Source organism: Megalops cyprinoides, chromosome 12, assembly GCF_013368585.1.
Source record: "Megalops cyprinoides isolate fMegCyp1 chromosome 12, fMegCyp1.pri, whole genome shotgun sequence".
Classification (NCBI taxonomy): Eukaryota; Metazoa; Chordata; class Actinopteri; order Elopiformes; family Megalopidae; genus Megalops; species Megalops cyprinoides.
The window spans coordinates 14,436,572-14,453,629 of record NC_050594.1 but is presented as its reverse complement, the minus strand read 5'-3'; the positions used below and the strand labels follow the sequence as shown (position 1 = coordinate 14,453,629).

The following is a 17,058-nucleotide window of genomic DNA, read 5'->3' as shown; positions in this document are numbered from 1 at the left end:
AGACCTTTCTCAAAGTGAAATTGGTGGTGATGTGAATAAATGATTCTGGGGGAGTCAAATAATTAGTGTCTATTTAACTGGGTTTGCTTATCAAAACTGGTCTCCACAGGGGAACACACACGAAGCAACACAATCAAGACTAGTGTGAGCATGCATATAGCTGGTAGAGGTAGTAGTGGTGGTGGTTGTGGTATTTTTTTTGGAACACGAATTATATAAACTTAGACTAATGTGCTCCATAATTCACATGTACAGAATCCTAGCATTCATTCCTGTCATTGACATATTGATTATGAATAGGATATAAGTAAAGCAATGACAGCCGTTTATTTGGCATCCATTGTCTGGAGCCCTGCCAATGCATAGAGCCACAATGAAGAGCATTTAAGAAGAAGATAACTGGGCCATATTCAGAACAAAGAGCTGATAACTGCTTGTGGGCTGAGTTTTTGTTCTTAAATTTGCAAATTACATACAAGGCAACAATGCTGTTGCAAAGTGGGTTGGGACTTACTTAACAGTATTGCAAAGTGCTGCATTTCACATCTAAATTTTCACCTTAGGATTGGTACAACAGGGCAAACTTTAACCACCTCTTTCAGGAAGACACTTCACCACACAACTCTTCGGTTTCAACTGTTTCAGAAAAAGCGTAGTCTAATCTATCTGGGGATGCCTGAAAGGTACATGTGGTGGAGTACCATATTTATGACAAATTAAAAATCCAAAACACACACATTCAAAGTCCTATTAGGTCATTTGCAATGACCATACCAGAGGTTCAGACTCAGGGTTTCAACTCTGAATAAGAGTGTTTGCTAAATGAGTAAATGTAAATGTTAACATAGACTACTGGATGACAAAATTCTACAACAAAAACAACTGTGTCTCTTCTGTGAGGTTCGGAGCAGTAGTCATTCCAATTTGAATAGAATTCAGTGGTCTGCTGAGCTGAATACACACACAGTTTAAACCATTTATATGGGTGGTGCAATTAGCCCATTGTAATTCAATTATTTCCATGGAATGCCATTCTCTTTACAGTCTTTGGCTGATACGTCATTTGAGCCAAATACAGCTTTTCCAAGAATACAACCACTGCTGGAAAATATATAAAATATAGCCTCATATTAACAAATAGGACTATGGATTAATTATACTCATTTGCTATTTTGAGTGTAATATTACATTGTTTATTAGTTCATATGAAATGTAAACATGAATTAATGTGGTTTTTTTCTATAAATAGCTGAATTAGTAAATTGAAAGTGTGCTTATTTTGCAGTTAACCCTAATTGCTTAATATGTTGTATCATGTTCCTTGCATCAAGTGTGCACTGATATTGCATTGCAGCTAAACACACTATGGCAAGTTAACAACAATTATGATTTTTTTTTTCATTTACTCGAATCAAAGCTCTGAGGTTCCACTTGTTTGCTTCCATACACAGCGTAGACACAGACTGAATCACATTATATCATTATTTTATTTATCAGGCAGATGCTTTTATCTTGCAGTAAGAGCTGCAAGAACAGGAGCGTAGTTACAGAAGTGCAGGTAACAGATCAGACATAAAGAACTACACTAAAAACAGTGCCAGGGTAACAAGACATAAAATATGACACAGTGGTGTGCATAGTTCTATAAATGATCATAAGGAAAACCTTTCCTGTCCTCATAGCTTAGAAAGTGCCTAACATATAACCAAATGAGCAACCATAGGCACAACATACTGGTAACCATGACAGTTATGTAAACTTATATCAAGGAGGATTTATTGCTCCAACATTACAGGTATGCTCAAAATGTGAGGATCATTTATAAGCCATGCTTCTGCTGCTGATAATGATGATGGTGAGTGTTCGTTTCTTTATTTACTTGATTTTCTTTGCAGATATCCATGTCAAAATTGACTTGCATAGCTTATATATCACCCATGTGTTCAGCTGGGTGTATAAGAAGAAATTCCAGTTAGGTGCCATGCCCAAAGGTCTACAGCAGTACCCCACCCAGGACATGAACCTGCAACCTTTTCAGTGTTTCTGCATATCTTCTATCTATCCTTGCTCCAAACACACCTGATTGAAATTAGTGTGATTAACATGCTGTCATCAGGTGTGCTCAGCCAATTAAAAGTGCCACTGATGAGTTCAGTCAGGTAGGTAGAGCAGGGAAAGATGGAAAACGTGCGGAGCAGGAGCTGGATTGAGAATCAGTGCAAGTTTAGGTTACAAGACCTAGTTTTTACCACTGCAGCAGCTCCTTCCAGTGGAACCTTTTATGGGAAACACTGTTTCACAAGGGAGTGAATGCAGCGCTGCACCCAGAACTTCCCACTCACTTCCCTCTTGAAAGATGAGCATTATAGCAGGATAAATTCAGCGCATATCAGAAGAGCAACGGGAACACAGCTTTTAAAGCAGCCAAGATTACAAGAACAAGATTACCTTGCCTCATACTATTAATCTTATTGTGCCTTACAATAATTTGAATGAGCAACATTCCACTAAATGACATGTCATTCATCGACTGGAGTGATAATATTGTGCCTGACAGACATAAGTCCTATCTTCATTCTGGGAATGCAGGTGAAATCTGAAAGGGTATGTTTTCAGTCATGGGAGTCTGAATGGGATCACACTAGAGCCTGGACTCTAAATTACTCCTGGAAGAGTAAATTGTGAAAAACATTTGAAAAAACATAAATTGTGACAGATTCTTCTTATGCTGTTGAGAAAGAAAGCAGTGGGGAAAAAAGGCCCTCTTTTAATGATGCCTCTTCATCAAAGGCCATCTTTGGAGGGGATCATTCCAGGAGTCCATGTGTGTTCAGTATATGCAGTATGTTACATTTTGAAGTCAGTTCCTTAAATGAAAATAAACAGATATCCAATTGTCTGCAGAAAATTCATAGTACTATGCATATTTGATTGATTGAGACAAGATCCAAATATAGTTTTTTATGATTACGCTGTGACTGTGACAAGCACCCATTTTTGATGTCCAGATTCAAAATTTCCCATAATCCAGCAAAAGTTTGAAAAACACCTAACCTAATGTTAGCAAAAGTATGTACAGATACCATAGAGGCCTCAAAACCAAACAAATGAAAATGGCATCCTCTACAATTTTCTCCTTTATGAACAAAATGTCGTGGCCACCAACTGCAGCAGATTGGCATGAGGACCAAATCTCCCTGTGTGAATTTCTGTACACATTTCTCTTGTAGACGCTTATGTTTTTACTCAGCCTAATGCTGGAGAGTTAAATTGTCACAGCACATGCACAGAATAGCACCATCTGCTGGACAGGATCTTCGCTAGAGGGCTGTTCTCTTGTGCTGGAAGCCGCCCTGGATAAGAACGTGTGTCAAGTGAATGTAATGTAAACAAATACTGCTGTTGAAAGGGTTGAAGTACCCAAACACGTAGTCTCAACTGCAACAATCAATGCAAATGGTGTCATTTTAATGTCAAACAGTAAAATCTCAAATGCTCAATCATTTTGGACAGCCATGGACACAGTTACTAAAGATTAAAACAGCACAAGAACAGTAGTCATTGGATTAAAAGGAGTATACCTCCCCTAGCCAACTTTCTGCCAGGAGAGAGTGGAATATTGTGTTGGGGTCCTTCTTGAGGAAATGCTCTCAGGACAGAGAAAAACATGCTGCTTCAAAGGTGTCAGCATTCAGAGCCAGAATGATACCTGTATGTCACAAATCCAAGAAGTGTTGACTGAATCAGCATTCCAGGGCTTGGCTTCCATATACACCTGAAAACAAATAGGACCCACCTGCTGTTAAAGTCAACATAATATCATTGGAAGCAGGATTGTATTTGGTTGCTGCTTTGTCTGGAGGCATTACTTTACTTTCTATTACATGAGGGAGAGGACGAGTAATACCCTATGTTACATGATACCTAAAAACTAAAAAGAGGATAGTGGTTGTGTTTTTGAAGGCTGCAATTCATTTCAGATGAAAAAAAAATGTTTGCACCATTGCACACACATACACACACACACACACACACACACACACATACCATGCATATGGTATATATATATTGCATTTGTTGTCTTGATGCAACAAAAATACATACATATGTGTATATGTATACATTTTTGTTGCATCCAGACAACAAATGCAAATGCAGGTTGAACTTTCGCATTAAGGGCAGTGCTTAACTTACTTATGAATAGCAATTCTTCTCTCATTGCCATTCATCTGTATTAAGAGTACAGTAAAATACATTAAGCCCATTGAGAAAGAGTTACATGGGTCACTGTCCCCAGCTCACGTGCATTGGCTAATATTAGATAATAATCAAATGAAGTGTGTTTTAATATAACACACCTGAGGTGTACATAAAGCAGCCTTGTACAAAGTTATGATGGCCATACTGTATCGTTATTACAGAAAGGTAAAGGATTTGTCACATATTTACTCATTCCAATTGTTTTTTTTTTCAATAACTTATTTTGTTAGTTTAATTTTTGACGTAGGCTATCTCCATTGGACATATCTTCACAATGGGATAAAGTATTTCAACAGGAAATAACTAGGAATTCTACAGTGCGTAGACAAAGACATTTCCCCAGTTAAAGTAAGAATACACATTATACGAATTCAATGGAGCCTGATAAAGCAATCGTGGGTGATGATTGTATGGTTTTATGTATGTGTTTATGTATTCACAGAAGCGATGCCCTTTGTAGCTGTGCAGTACACGATTAATCCAGTAGAGGGCATTCTTGTCTCACAGTTGACGGTCATAACTGAAAACGTACACACACACACCACTCCTCGGCCACCTATAGGCGCTTATAGCCGATAGCCGATTTATCGGCTGTTGCTGCTTGTATCTATTTTAACCGCTTTGTTTGGCTTTCGCGTATGTATCATTGGGGCAGGACCGTAACTTGGATACTGAAATCAATGTAGGCCTATTCAATGCCTGCAGTTATACTGTAGTGTTTTAAAGCAGATGTTCTGCATGAGATTCTCACTGTAACCACAGGATGTCCCCACAGCAGCTGAAATGAGCCTATAGGGCTATGCTATTTTCTATATGAGATCGCTCCGGTACGCCGTTCGTTGCAGTTATATCACACAGTTACTGGAAATAACGACAATAAATAACGACATCTACATGACCGTTAGACAGAGGTGATGTTCATGACATCAACACCAAGTAAAAATCCTAAATGAATTAACTGTGAGATTTAAATAATAGGTTACTCACACCTTCACCTTCTAGGTATGTCTTGCAACAAATTTTGATTGTACCCCCCCCAAAAAGAAGAAAAACATTCGGTGATGAATAGACTGCAATTCCCCTTAATTCACTTTCAAAAGATGTTCAAACAGCATTTAACTATGGGGTTTTATGTACCTGGCGCCAGCATTATCACTGATTCACAAAGAACGGTAGCCAGGATCTGTAATGAAGATCCGTAGGAATGCGAATGAATCACCGCCAGGATACTACAGCATTTGTTTTCAGTAGATGTTTTACATATAAAGGGAGAGATATTTGTTAGTTTGCCTAAAATAAACAAAACAACAAAAACGGTCACGTGTGTTTGGTGGCACGGGCAGTTCGGAGGCAGACCGTGGGGTTGAAGAAGAGGCCGGAATGTCCCAGACTGTTAAGCGAAGTGAACTTTTGGGAGAGATTTCAGAGATTGTGGGGGCGGGAGGAGCAGACTGCCCGGCGCCAGCCAACACCTGCGACGAGAGAAGAGTTTTCCACTAAATGCCACAGGTGTGCTTATCAAATACGATCCCCCAGAACTCCGGGATAGAGAAGACGACGTTTCGGCCGTCTTGGGTAATAAATACCTAACAGTTTGATTCTACGGTTATAAAACGTGTGATCGTTAGAAATCGGGTCATATATTAATCTTAATCCATAAGGTTTTTTTTTTATATTCACAAGCTGTCTTTCAGTTTCTTCTCTGGGGTTACCTCAAGTAATACCCCAACCTTCACCGAAAACGAATTTACCTAATAATGACATATCTGAAAAAGTATAGTAAGATCTATTTTAACAAAATATTATTGGTAATATAAAAATACATATAAAAATAAAAATATTGGTAATCGTTATAAAATGGAGGGGTAGAACTGTAATCCATTACATCTGAAATACAAACAAGGCTAATCCTTATGCAGATATGAACCCCAGTCATATTCCAACCGCACGTTAGCACAGTCACTCTTGTAAAGTTACTGTAACTTTTAAGCAATGTCACAGCAACACTGAGAGCACACTAGGCCTATGTGATAGGTTATTAAACTGGTTCAAATACTGGTATTTAAATCCTGACATAAAAATGCAGGAGGTGAAGTCCTCTCAATCCTACCTTTACAGCAAATAACAAAAGTAAAGTCCAAGGTTCAAGCGAGAACTTAGTCAAGAAGGAGGGGGAAAACTGCCAGTTTAAAGCAAAATCAGAGCCATTTAAACAAATGGGGAAGGGCCCAGTCACTATGTGTGTGAACCTTTGTCTGGAAAGACATGAGAGACTGGCCAGAGAATTGTGAGACCCCATTCCAGTGCACAAGTTTGCTCATGTCACAGATGTCACAGATCCTCTTTTCCCATCTGAGAAAGAACACTTCTAACCCCACCCTTCACTGGTGAAAATGAAAATGACATTTAATGACAATTAAGGAAGTCTCTGACATACTTCTGCCAATTCTGTTAGCCCTTGCATACGGGTGCGTGTTGGTTACTGGTATTGCCATTACACTGTTCCCTAGACAACGGTTGCTCTGCCCTGTTGGCTTTTGACAGCTTTAGACACCTGAGACTCTAACTGGTGCCAAGTCATACAGTGGCAGGGAAATATAGGAACTCAAAAATGGGTCAAGCTGTCTGTGCCTGGCCAGAAAGACACAGTCTGTTTTCTCTTTTCATTGAGGGTACAAGATTTGAATTTAATCAGGGGGTGCCATGGCTATGTCTTGCATCCGCTTCTCTTTTGCATCCCATAATATTGCACCCTGAGTGACTAGTGCCCCAAGGCTACAATACTTTATTTGTATGGTGGCTCAGAGGTGACACACCTGTATGTCTTCACAGAACATGACACTCAATAGCAAAAACAAAAAAAAGGAATACTGAGGCATCAACTGTGCTTGGAGCCCTCCATGAACAAACATGTTCAGGAACATTGCTATTGAAAAGAGCCGATACCTTGCTTTTGGGATCTCGTTTCAAGGGTTGAATGTCACCAGTGCAAAACTGCTACCCTTGTCATGCTATCTTCCATGTCAGGGCAAGAGGGCTGTGCCAGGCTGACAGAGGCAGGAAACCCAGGCTGACAGCAGCACAGTGTCTGGATTCATTGTGCCCCAGCTCACCGGGACCTGGTGAAGTCACAGCAGGTCATTCCAACCCTGTGGGCACACCCACGGTTTCACCTACGCTTTGGAGGAACACCTGTGTGACCCACACAGGTGTAATGCTTGAGGCTTGTGTTCGCTTTCAGACTGTAGTTTCTTTGAAGGGCACGGACAGCTTGTGCCGGCAGCAGTTACCTGTGCCTTACCACAGACATCCTCTTGAAGTTTGAGTAAGCGGGCCATTCAATTAAAGTGCAAAGCGGTTTGTTAGCAAATGAGGCTTCTAAAGCGGTTTCACTTCTTAATCACAGCATATAGCGTTTCCTCTCCACTTCATAGTGAATTAAAAACCAAACTCTTAATGGAAAATGCCAGTGTGTTACAGACCTACATTCAAGGCACCCTTTACGTTTCGAACCCCCACAATGACTGTATATGCAGTTGTGTTAATATAGGTTTGTGCATGTTTGTACAGAGCGAGTGATAAAATGATCCACACTGCAGGGAATCAGGAGTAACCATGGCATGCCCCTGGGACAACATTCTAACCAGGAGTCAATCAACAATTGTCCTCAGTTTTGATACCATTAAATGCAAGTATTTCTGTTTGCCAGTGCATGTTTCTTTTGCTTTCGCTCTGATGATTAGTGAACTCCCTTAACTGTTATTTGTGGAAAAAATACCACTTGCATTGAATTGTGTCAGAGCTCAAGATTAGGTGCTGATTGAACACAGGACTCAGTGCTGTGTGATTCAGGTGCACCCTGCTATGTGATTTGAGCAGGTAAGCTAAAATGGCAAGCATGTGACCCAACTTAAACCCTGTGCTGTACCTCAAGTTCCTGAAAAACAGTGGTTTCCCTTTCAGGGATCCTATGACATGCATATCTAATTGCTGCACTTCTTGTATAAAGCAATCATGTATTCAAAGAAGGAGACACAGGGAAAGGGCTTACAACTGAACGTACCAAATTACTCCAAACAGTTAGTGCTACAACACTTGGCATGTCCAACAAAACTATCACTGGGTTTTGCTATCTGCCAGCCACAACCTTGATAGTATTGAAATGGTAACAAAATATCCACATCTGTAAATAACCACCACGCCCCCAGTCACGCATTACTCATTGCTTAAGTACTTTTACTTTTTATCTTGGCTCAAGGGTAGATTTCCGACAGGAAACCTGGGGATTTCTTGTTTTTAAGACTCTTTTGCATAAGGAAGCACTGAACTGCAGTTCATTTCTACTGAACGTGAAGCTGACACGTACGAGGAGTGTCAGACACTCCAGTGAGTCACCACTCTTTAATTTCTTCATTTTTTTATTATGTAAAAAGGTACATGTAAAGCATACTTTTATAAAAAGTTTATAAAACTTGGCAATTCTACATCGTCCGCAGGAATCCACAATCCCCACAAACATTCACAATGAACTCTATTATTTGAGTTCAAATTATCATCCATGAGACCCATCCCCACCACCCCCTCCCAAGCCAACCCCATGTCCCACACCGAAGATATGTACACAATCACTTAGACCTGGGTGCACGGAAATCCTAAACATTTCAAAAAATACAAAGGACCAGGGCTAAAAGAAAAAATGAAAGTCTGAGGGTACAGCCTGGAAAGTCTTTTGAGAGGGAAGGAAGGGAGGGAGCTGGGGTGTGATACAAAATACTGCACCACAAGTCCAAGTCCAGTAACATGACAAAAAAGGTAAAAAAAAAAAACAGGCTGGATGTATACACAGAGGGGTAAAATGGTAAAAGAAAATAGCTTCATCGGTCCTTGAAATTCTTCTGCGTTTTTGGTGTGCTGAGGCGTCTGGTGACCAGAGAGGGGCTGTGACAACAGGCCGAGGTTAATCTTGTACCAAGAACCCCACCTCCCTTTTTCAAAAAGAGAGCCCACCCCTCCTCCTCCTCCTCCTCCTCTCGGTCTTGCCCGAAGTGAAGTGGAGCCATGCGTTTCCCGCACCTGCGGAGTGAATGGGGGGGGGGGGGGGGGGGAGAAAAAAGTCAGATTTCGCTCTCCCTCTCTCCTTTCAGGCTGCTCGAGGGCAGATCCGCAGACAGACTGGCGCCTGCAGGGGAACTTTCATTAACCTCCGACTGATAACGACAAATCCGCAGCTCGTGCAATATTTGCTAATTGGCGACCAACGTAAGGCATGGATAGGTATGAAAACGTTATTTAAGGCCGTGAAAGGGGAGCTAAAAAAACGAAAGATGCGCTAAAAAACGACAATCCTCTGAATAAACGAATCAATCAATAAGCGTCATTTCGATAGACCGCTGTAAATTAAATTAAAATGGACCCCTTGACGACGACGAATTCTTATTTTAACATAAACAGCCGTAGCCTATACCATAGGATGCCATAGGTTCAAATATTGGTTGACTGGGATGGCATCTGGCTATAATATGGAAGTGTTCTTAAAAATACGCGTGGCATAATTCAACATTTCTTTGTCGCTATCAAGAAACCTACTTTAAAATCTTTTGTCATAGACTTTAAAAGAGAGTAGCATGGAAACCACGTTAAACCAAAACTGACCGTTTATACTGAAGTCATGCTCCTCCGCTAGTGGCACAGTCCCCCGTCTTCTTTTGAGAAATTACAGTTAATGTCCGATGCCTGTAATAAAAAATATGGAAGCACATCTCTTTAGCAATGACACATGTGATGTTGCAAGCACAACCATGTCTATAAGTATTTGCCACACAGCATCTCGCCTCTGAGTAGCAACACATTGGAAGATCATATACCGTCAATAAGAATGAATGAATGACTAAATTTTAAGGAACACATTTGTTGCAGGAAAGGACAGTCCAGCTAACAATATCAGATAACACGAAATTAGTTTGAAGTAGTATGGCCCAGGGTCCGTCTTGGTATAACGGCGTCATAATCCTCACTCCTTTCACATCCTCTGAAGAGCCATAGGGAACGGCTGTAACACCGATGAATGAAGGACGCTTGCTTTAACACACAGTAAATACAAAACGCTTCGACCCCTCACCTTTAATGACAGGACCACATCTGGCGTGGTCATCTCGGACGACTTGTCTTCAAGCGCAATCTGCAGGTCAAATATGTAATCGATGACATGTTGCAGTATTTCTACTTGACTGACTGATTTGTCCTGCGGGATACTCGGCACCAGCTCCTTTAATTTCGAGTAGCAGTCGTTCATGTCACAGAGAGCGCCCATGGGTTCCTCGGCGGGTCCCTTATTCCGAGAGATCGTGAGGCTTTGCTCCGAGATACAGCACACGGCTTCGTAGCAGCTTCTGACGGATCGCACTGGACTGATCGCCTTCATTTTTTTTTTTCGAAAATAAACGATTGCGAAATCAACACAGATGCTTAGAAGTGATAACGATAGCTGCAAGTCGTTAGTAACTGCCCTTCGTTTACTCGTTTTTACCAACCAGTCAGCCGCGAACGGATGAGTAAGTGCGTTGGAGGATTGCTCTTATAGACAGCAGTCCCCGCAACCCCGCCCCTGTCCTACAAATAAACAAACCCTTATGTTCTCATAAACCAATAAGACGGCGCTCTGGCGTGAAGAGCGCGACTCAGTGTAAAAATGTGGTTTCCGATTGGCTCTTCTGAAACGTCAAGCAGTGTGGTAATTCGAGGAATGAGGAAGCAATGCCAGAGAAAGTGCGGCACTCGGGGGAGTTCAATCAATCAGATACCCAAATTACTGGCCGAATTCCAGCACAGAACGGATAGCTCTGCAGATGCGGTGACTCGGTTAACATCAGATTTACTGTTTATTATCCGGTGAAGACGGTGTAAAATATGACACATACTTTTATCCGATCCCTAGCAGTCAGATACGCCTATTTCCCCCAATTTGTTGCTCTCACAGACAGTCTGGCGTCAGGGCTTATCCTTCTTTCTACTTCTATTACGCGTCTTCACCCCCACTGTAAATAGCATGCCAGTATTGCTGAGCATTCGCCGCTAATGTTGTTCAGGGCAGTGATTTTGGGAGAAGCGCACATTATATTCTGTCAAATGTAAACTTAACGTTTAAATTTAAGTCACATCCACCCATCTGTGGGCTGAGCTACAGTTCTGAAGCAGTTTCGACTGGTTATGTTAGGCTTGTTGTATGTTACACAGCATGTTACTTTGACAGTTTACGGACGAGTTGTAGGCTATAAGTGTTTTTCCTCATTTTATATTTTTATACAATAGCTATTTGTGCCAATGGTTATGGCAACCTCTGTAATGCTTCTGTGAAAAGAAAACATAAATAGCCTACTGTGGAATCATGTAGGTTGATGACATTCGGGCCAAAAAAATCTCAAATATGAATCTTATAAGGAGTGTTTGTAACGTGCGGCAGATGAGCCCAAAATTGGTTCAATGCTGAATAACTTTTGGGATACACAATATACTCTCCCCCCTTTTTGTTGTAGTCAAGTTAACATCTTGAGTCCGTCTGGCCGTGTAGAGCATGCCTTTACTTAAAAATAACTTTCTGCCAGTATTTGATTATTGATCACTTCTAACAACCCACAGTCAGCGAAAAATAGAAATAAAGTTAAGAACAGAGAAATGGGGACAGGAAAAATGTAACGGGGAGGGTTACTTTTAATTATTACCATTTTTTAAAAATAAACACTGGATAACAGAGATTGAACCTCGCGTCCCGTCCCGTCCCGTTTTAAAACATTCTGAAATGACTCCATTCTCTTTTTAACCCCATGCATTATTAGTTTACATCAAAGCGCGTCCCCTCTGTTCCTATTTGGTCTTATTTTCCCTTTTCTCACAATCCTGTTTTTGTGGAGGAATGCACCCTCGCGCCAGCTGTGTGTCCTATTCCATCCCAGCTGTGTTGATCTAACGCGCCAGCTCCAGACAGCCTGGCGCCAGTCTCCCGACGTCATCCATTCACCCGCTCCAACGCGTCCCTCTGGCAACGGGCCCGCCTTGACCGGCGAGAACCTCCTCCCCCGCTCTGCCTGTCACTCAGGCTGCTGAGCCCGCCCCGACCACCAAAGCAAGTCAATGAGCTTCGCTCCTGTCAGTCGGGCGGACCGGGCGATATCCAACCCCCCATTCCAGCAGCGTGCAGATGTGGGTGTCAGCGCGTACTGATCTCTGCCTTTCTTCTGCTAAACTGGGGTCCAAGTTACACAACCGTGATAGCTACATGTATTTAATGAATTAATCCTTACTTGCAAAAGTAGGCCTTGCCGATGCACGTATTTCATACAAAAACGTCTAAGAACGACTATCTGCAATCTAATTGTTATTTGAAACAAGAACTACCTTTTGACATTATAACAATTTAAATGAATAATAAAAGTATTTTAACTGTAGTGAACCTTCTGTAACATATCCTAAAGCCTGCGGTGAGGTGAACATATCTTACAGTAAGAAAAATGAACTCATAGCACTATTGTGGAATGTTGGGGTCATTAACACATGTTTTGTCTTTGACTTTCTAGAGATGATATGCTTATCGCTATATTTTCCCCGCATCAGTCCGACTGACGCTATGCACCCCCTTTTGTTGCCGATAGCGACATGACTTGCTCCGATTTGAAATGCAGGAATTTTCTTTCTTTTGAAAATACGCATGCAAGTCACAAGGACATGACTGGTATGACCAAGGCATGTCGCCGATTAGGGTCACAGCTGGGGAAAGACAAGGTTATGAAATGTGTGGAAAATTTTGAATGCATAATAAATGCGTGATTTAGACTTCATACTGGTCAGCCTAAGCGAATACGTAGAATAAAAAATGAATGTATTAAATGTGTTAAATCTCATTTTAAAATAAAGGCAAAAGTAATCCCTTATTGAATCCGATTGTTTTCATTTCGAAGGGCGAACTGCGACCACAACAATGCACAGTGGCTGGCGAGTTAATGTGTGCGGCGTTGTGTTATTGCTTATTTGCGGATTCCAGAGTGGTCCGTCTGTGACACTGGTGTGACTGAACAGGAATCAGGTGCTCCCGCGAGCCGCGCTGTCGGAAAGACCTCAACACAATCGAGGCTCTTTTCCAATGGATGGGAGAATTTCGAGACTGGCGTCAGTGAGTCTGCCTCCCTCCGCATCCCCGCCCTCTCCTCTCCCCCGGTTCTGTGTGCAGCTGTACGCAGACAATCAAGCTATCAACAATCGCCATGCATAATTAGCAGCCCCCACCGCCCCCCGCCCTTCACTCCCCCTTCTAAAGAAAACCTTTCAAGGCGGTTTTCCTCAACCCGCCGTCAACAAAGCCTCTCTATTTCTTAACTGGTAACAACAGATGAAAGTGCAGAATAATGCGAGGTGCCCTCACATAGAGACGCGCGCACACACACGATCCTATTCGGAAAGGGGAAAGGGTGGACAAAAAGATCACGAGTGTCTCGGGGTGCTTTGGATGGAAATGTGTGGGAAACTCAATTAATAACCGTATTGCTGAAGGCCCCTCCTCGCGCGACTCGCCCTGGATTGAGGATTGAGGGTGCCTTTTGTTGACGGTTTTATTTTCAATTTCAAGAGAAGTTTATGAGTTATATATATAGTAGTATATATACAGTCAAATTTATATGTATTGCATTTTACCGAGCACAGTGTTTTTTTACACACACACACACACACACACACACACACACACACACACACACACACACACACACACACACACACACACACACACGCACACACGTCCTGTAGACATATAAATGGATAGATAGACAGATAGATAGATAGATTAAAATGAGCATTGAAACAAACTGTTTAAATCTTCATAAATTAACAATAAATCGAACACGGATGAAATTATACATAAGAATAGGAGGCTATATGTTAGAATATCCTATGATAACAAATGTTAATTGTTAATAGCTTGTTGTGAATCTTTAATGTTAATCTAGAAGATGCAGGAAACATTTGAGTCAAAGGAGCATCCGTAACTAACTCTGCAAATGTAAAATATTAACAGGCTTCAGATTCTGCAGGGTTTTTTTTTTTTAAATATTCCTTTGGTGACGGTGACATGAGGACCCACAGAGTGACCGGAGCACCATGGGAAGGTCACTGAGACATAGGTACAGTTCCTTCTACAGAGGGATGTACCACGGTATTGCCTCTGGGAAAGAAAGGGAGTAAAATAGCAAAGGATCTGAGAAAGACCCACCGAAGGTCAAGTGTATCCCTTGGAGAGAATAAAAACAAGCTAATTGTTCCAGGTCTCACTGGGACTAGTAGAATTCAGAGAGTAACAAAGATACGCGTTTATTGCCTTTATCAGCCTGGAACACATCGTTTTTTGAGCAGTTCATGCCGAAGAGTGACACAGTGGACACTCGCATGTGCGTTTATGCACAGACAGGTAGTGCAGGTGCTGTGGTCTGCAGACCTTACAAATATCACTTCTGTAGTGGCAGAATAGAGTGGGGCCACGTTTACCTGAAAAACAACAACAGCAAAAAAAAAAAAAAAGGAGGAAAATAAAACATGCCTGGTGACTGAACCACAGAGCAGAGATCGAAGAAGATGACAACAACAAAAAGCTGTTTTTTTTTTGTATCTTCAAGGGGGTTCACCAGAGGAGAACACCATTGTTGGTTTTGTTGATTTGTGACATTTAGCAGAGTTATACATCTCTTGAAAGACCGAGACTTGCCTCAGCAGTGAGGCAGGCGCAAAGCCCTTGCTGCAGATGTGCCTGGCTGGTGCCTTTCTTTTCTAGATACCGTCTCCTGTGCAACAATGCAACATCGTATCCTTGAGCTGCAAAGGGGTGGATGGTTTGTGAAATATGTCACACACGTATCATCCTCATATGTCTGTCCTAGCTGACACGTAACATTCTCTGTGTGACTTTTTGAGACCATTTAAAAATGCTGCTTAGGAACGCAGTGAAAATGTAAAGAGCAAATTCTGAGCTGCTGATGCATAACTGTGGTGACGGTGATTGTAACCATCTGTGCATTTTATTCAGTTTAACAATAATTATGCCTTCTCTTCTTTGCCTCAGTTTAGTGTAACTCTATCATTTGAGGCAAGCGTGCTTGAGAAACCCTACCTGGGAGAACACAAAGTACAAACACAAAAATGACGCTTTCCAAAAAAAAAAAAAAAAAGCCTGACTCCTTGAAATTTTAGCACCGCTTTGTGTGAACGCTTCACACTGGATGTCATTGGGTGGTGATGTGCACCGACGACAGATTTGATAGCAAGATAACAAAGGGGCTGCAAATGTACAGCAGCTTCTCTGGGAAGTGTCCTGAGGGTGGTAACTTAATTAACTTTGCCCTCACCTTCAGCTCCAATAGAATCATCCTCATGTTCACTTTAAAGACCTCCTGTTTCATAAGAATCCCCTGGGGTCTGAGCCGGGGCACGAAGAAGAAGGGAGCGCAGAAAATGGCGGCAAATTCACTCCCTGCACTGAGTGATGTGAGGGATATTAAACATTAAACATTAAACAGTATCGCAGTGAGATACGTGGAGCACTGGAATACATCTTATTCACATCGTTACAGGACAATTGGAATATGTGAATACCTTAATCAACTGCACATATTAAGACTGCACATGTCTGAGAGAAGAAAAATGACATCCTCTTTATTAACAACGTTACTGATGATGCTATGTCCACGAGAAAGAACATGAATGGCAAAAGCCATTTTTGGAGTGAACATGAAATGGATTTCATGCTACATGTTTTGAAGGACATGAACATTATGAAAAGTATTATAACGATGCAGCATGGTTCTTATGGCTATAGCGAGCTACTTCACTTGAATGGAAATGGCCGGACAAAACAAGGAGCAGTAGAAAGCCAGTTTGCTTTCTGGTCACTCTGCGGCACCTAAGGGGCAAATGCCTCTGGCCCAACATATGGTCATTTTTAATTTAACCATCTATTATTTGCATATAATTGGAAATATCTGGGAAATGCATCTCTTTGCAGATACATGCTTAACCAATTGATTGACTTAATTGCAGTATAATAATATAATAATAAATATAAATAAATATATATAATAAATATTGTATAAAATATTGTATTAGATAATAATTGCATTATTGTGTGTTGATAATTTGCTTCAATGAAAAAGAAGCATGATACCCACTAAAAAATCATCCTTTAAGAGGGACCTTTAACCTTATTATCAGGCCATCTTTTTCACGCTGGGAATGTGGACGCATCTCTGGCGTGGGTTTCTGCTTTTGTTCAGCCAAACTAAAGGCAAACTAACTGAGGTAAGGCAACATCTGGCGGAAATATAGCAGTAATGAATTTTCATATTGCATAAGCATTCGTGGGGACATCCTGATTTTGTGCTCCTACTTTTTAAATTGCAAATCAATCCCTTCTAAAGAAGCTGGCGTGAGTGCATCCTGGTTCGCTGGCTCATTCAGTGGAGGCCACAGGAAACTCAGAGATTAAGGTTTGCCTGTCCTGCTGTTACACCCCCCCCCCCCCTCAGGTCTCAGGAGTAGTAATAGAGGAAATGGACACAGAAGGGGAAGTTCCAGAGAGATGTGACTCGTACCTATACGCTGTTTTCCAAAGAGCAGGAAAGCAGCGTAGCTGCACCGACAAATAAAACAGTGATACATTAAAAATGATGCAGCTATTTATCTGATGGCAGAAAACGTATGCAATATTTTCATTCATCACAGCAAGTGTCCATGATAATGTCACACAGCAGTATTGTCACTTAATCA

General features: G+C 41.4%; 1 protein-coding gene across 1 annotated transcript; it reads right to left on the bottom strand.

Moving 5' to 3' along the window:
• Window positions 1-8,660: 8,660 nt before the first annotated feature.
• id3 (inhibitor of DNA binding 3) lies at window positions 8,661-10,804 on the bottom strand. Its single transcript, XM_036542339.1, has 3 exons — window positions 10,379-10,804; window positions 9,913-9,993; window positions 8,661-9,333 (listed from the first exon to the last, which is right to left on the bottom strand). The coding sequence occupies exons 1-2, from the start codon at window positions 10,679-10,681 to the stop codon at window positions 9,940-9,942; spliced, it is 357 nt and encodes a 118-aa protein (XP_036398232.1). The 5' UTR covers window positions 10,682-10,804; the 3' UTR covers window positions 8,661-9,333; window positions 9,913-9,939.
• Window positions 10,805-17,058: the final 6,254 nt, after the last annotated feature.

Coding starts and splice junctions, on each gene's coding strand:
- id3 (XM_036542339.1), bottom strand. CDS start 10,681: ATGAAGGCGATCAGTCCAGTGCGATCCGTCAGAAGCTGCTACGAAGCC. Junction 9,994..10,378: donor ATGTGGTCCTGTCATTAAAG/GTGAGGGGTCGA, acceptor TTTTTATTACAG/GCATCGGACATTAACTGTAA.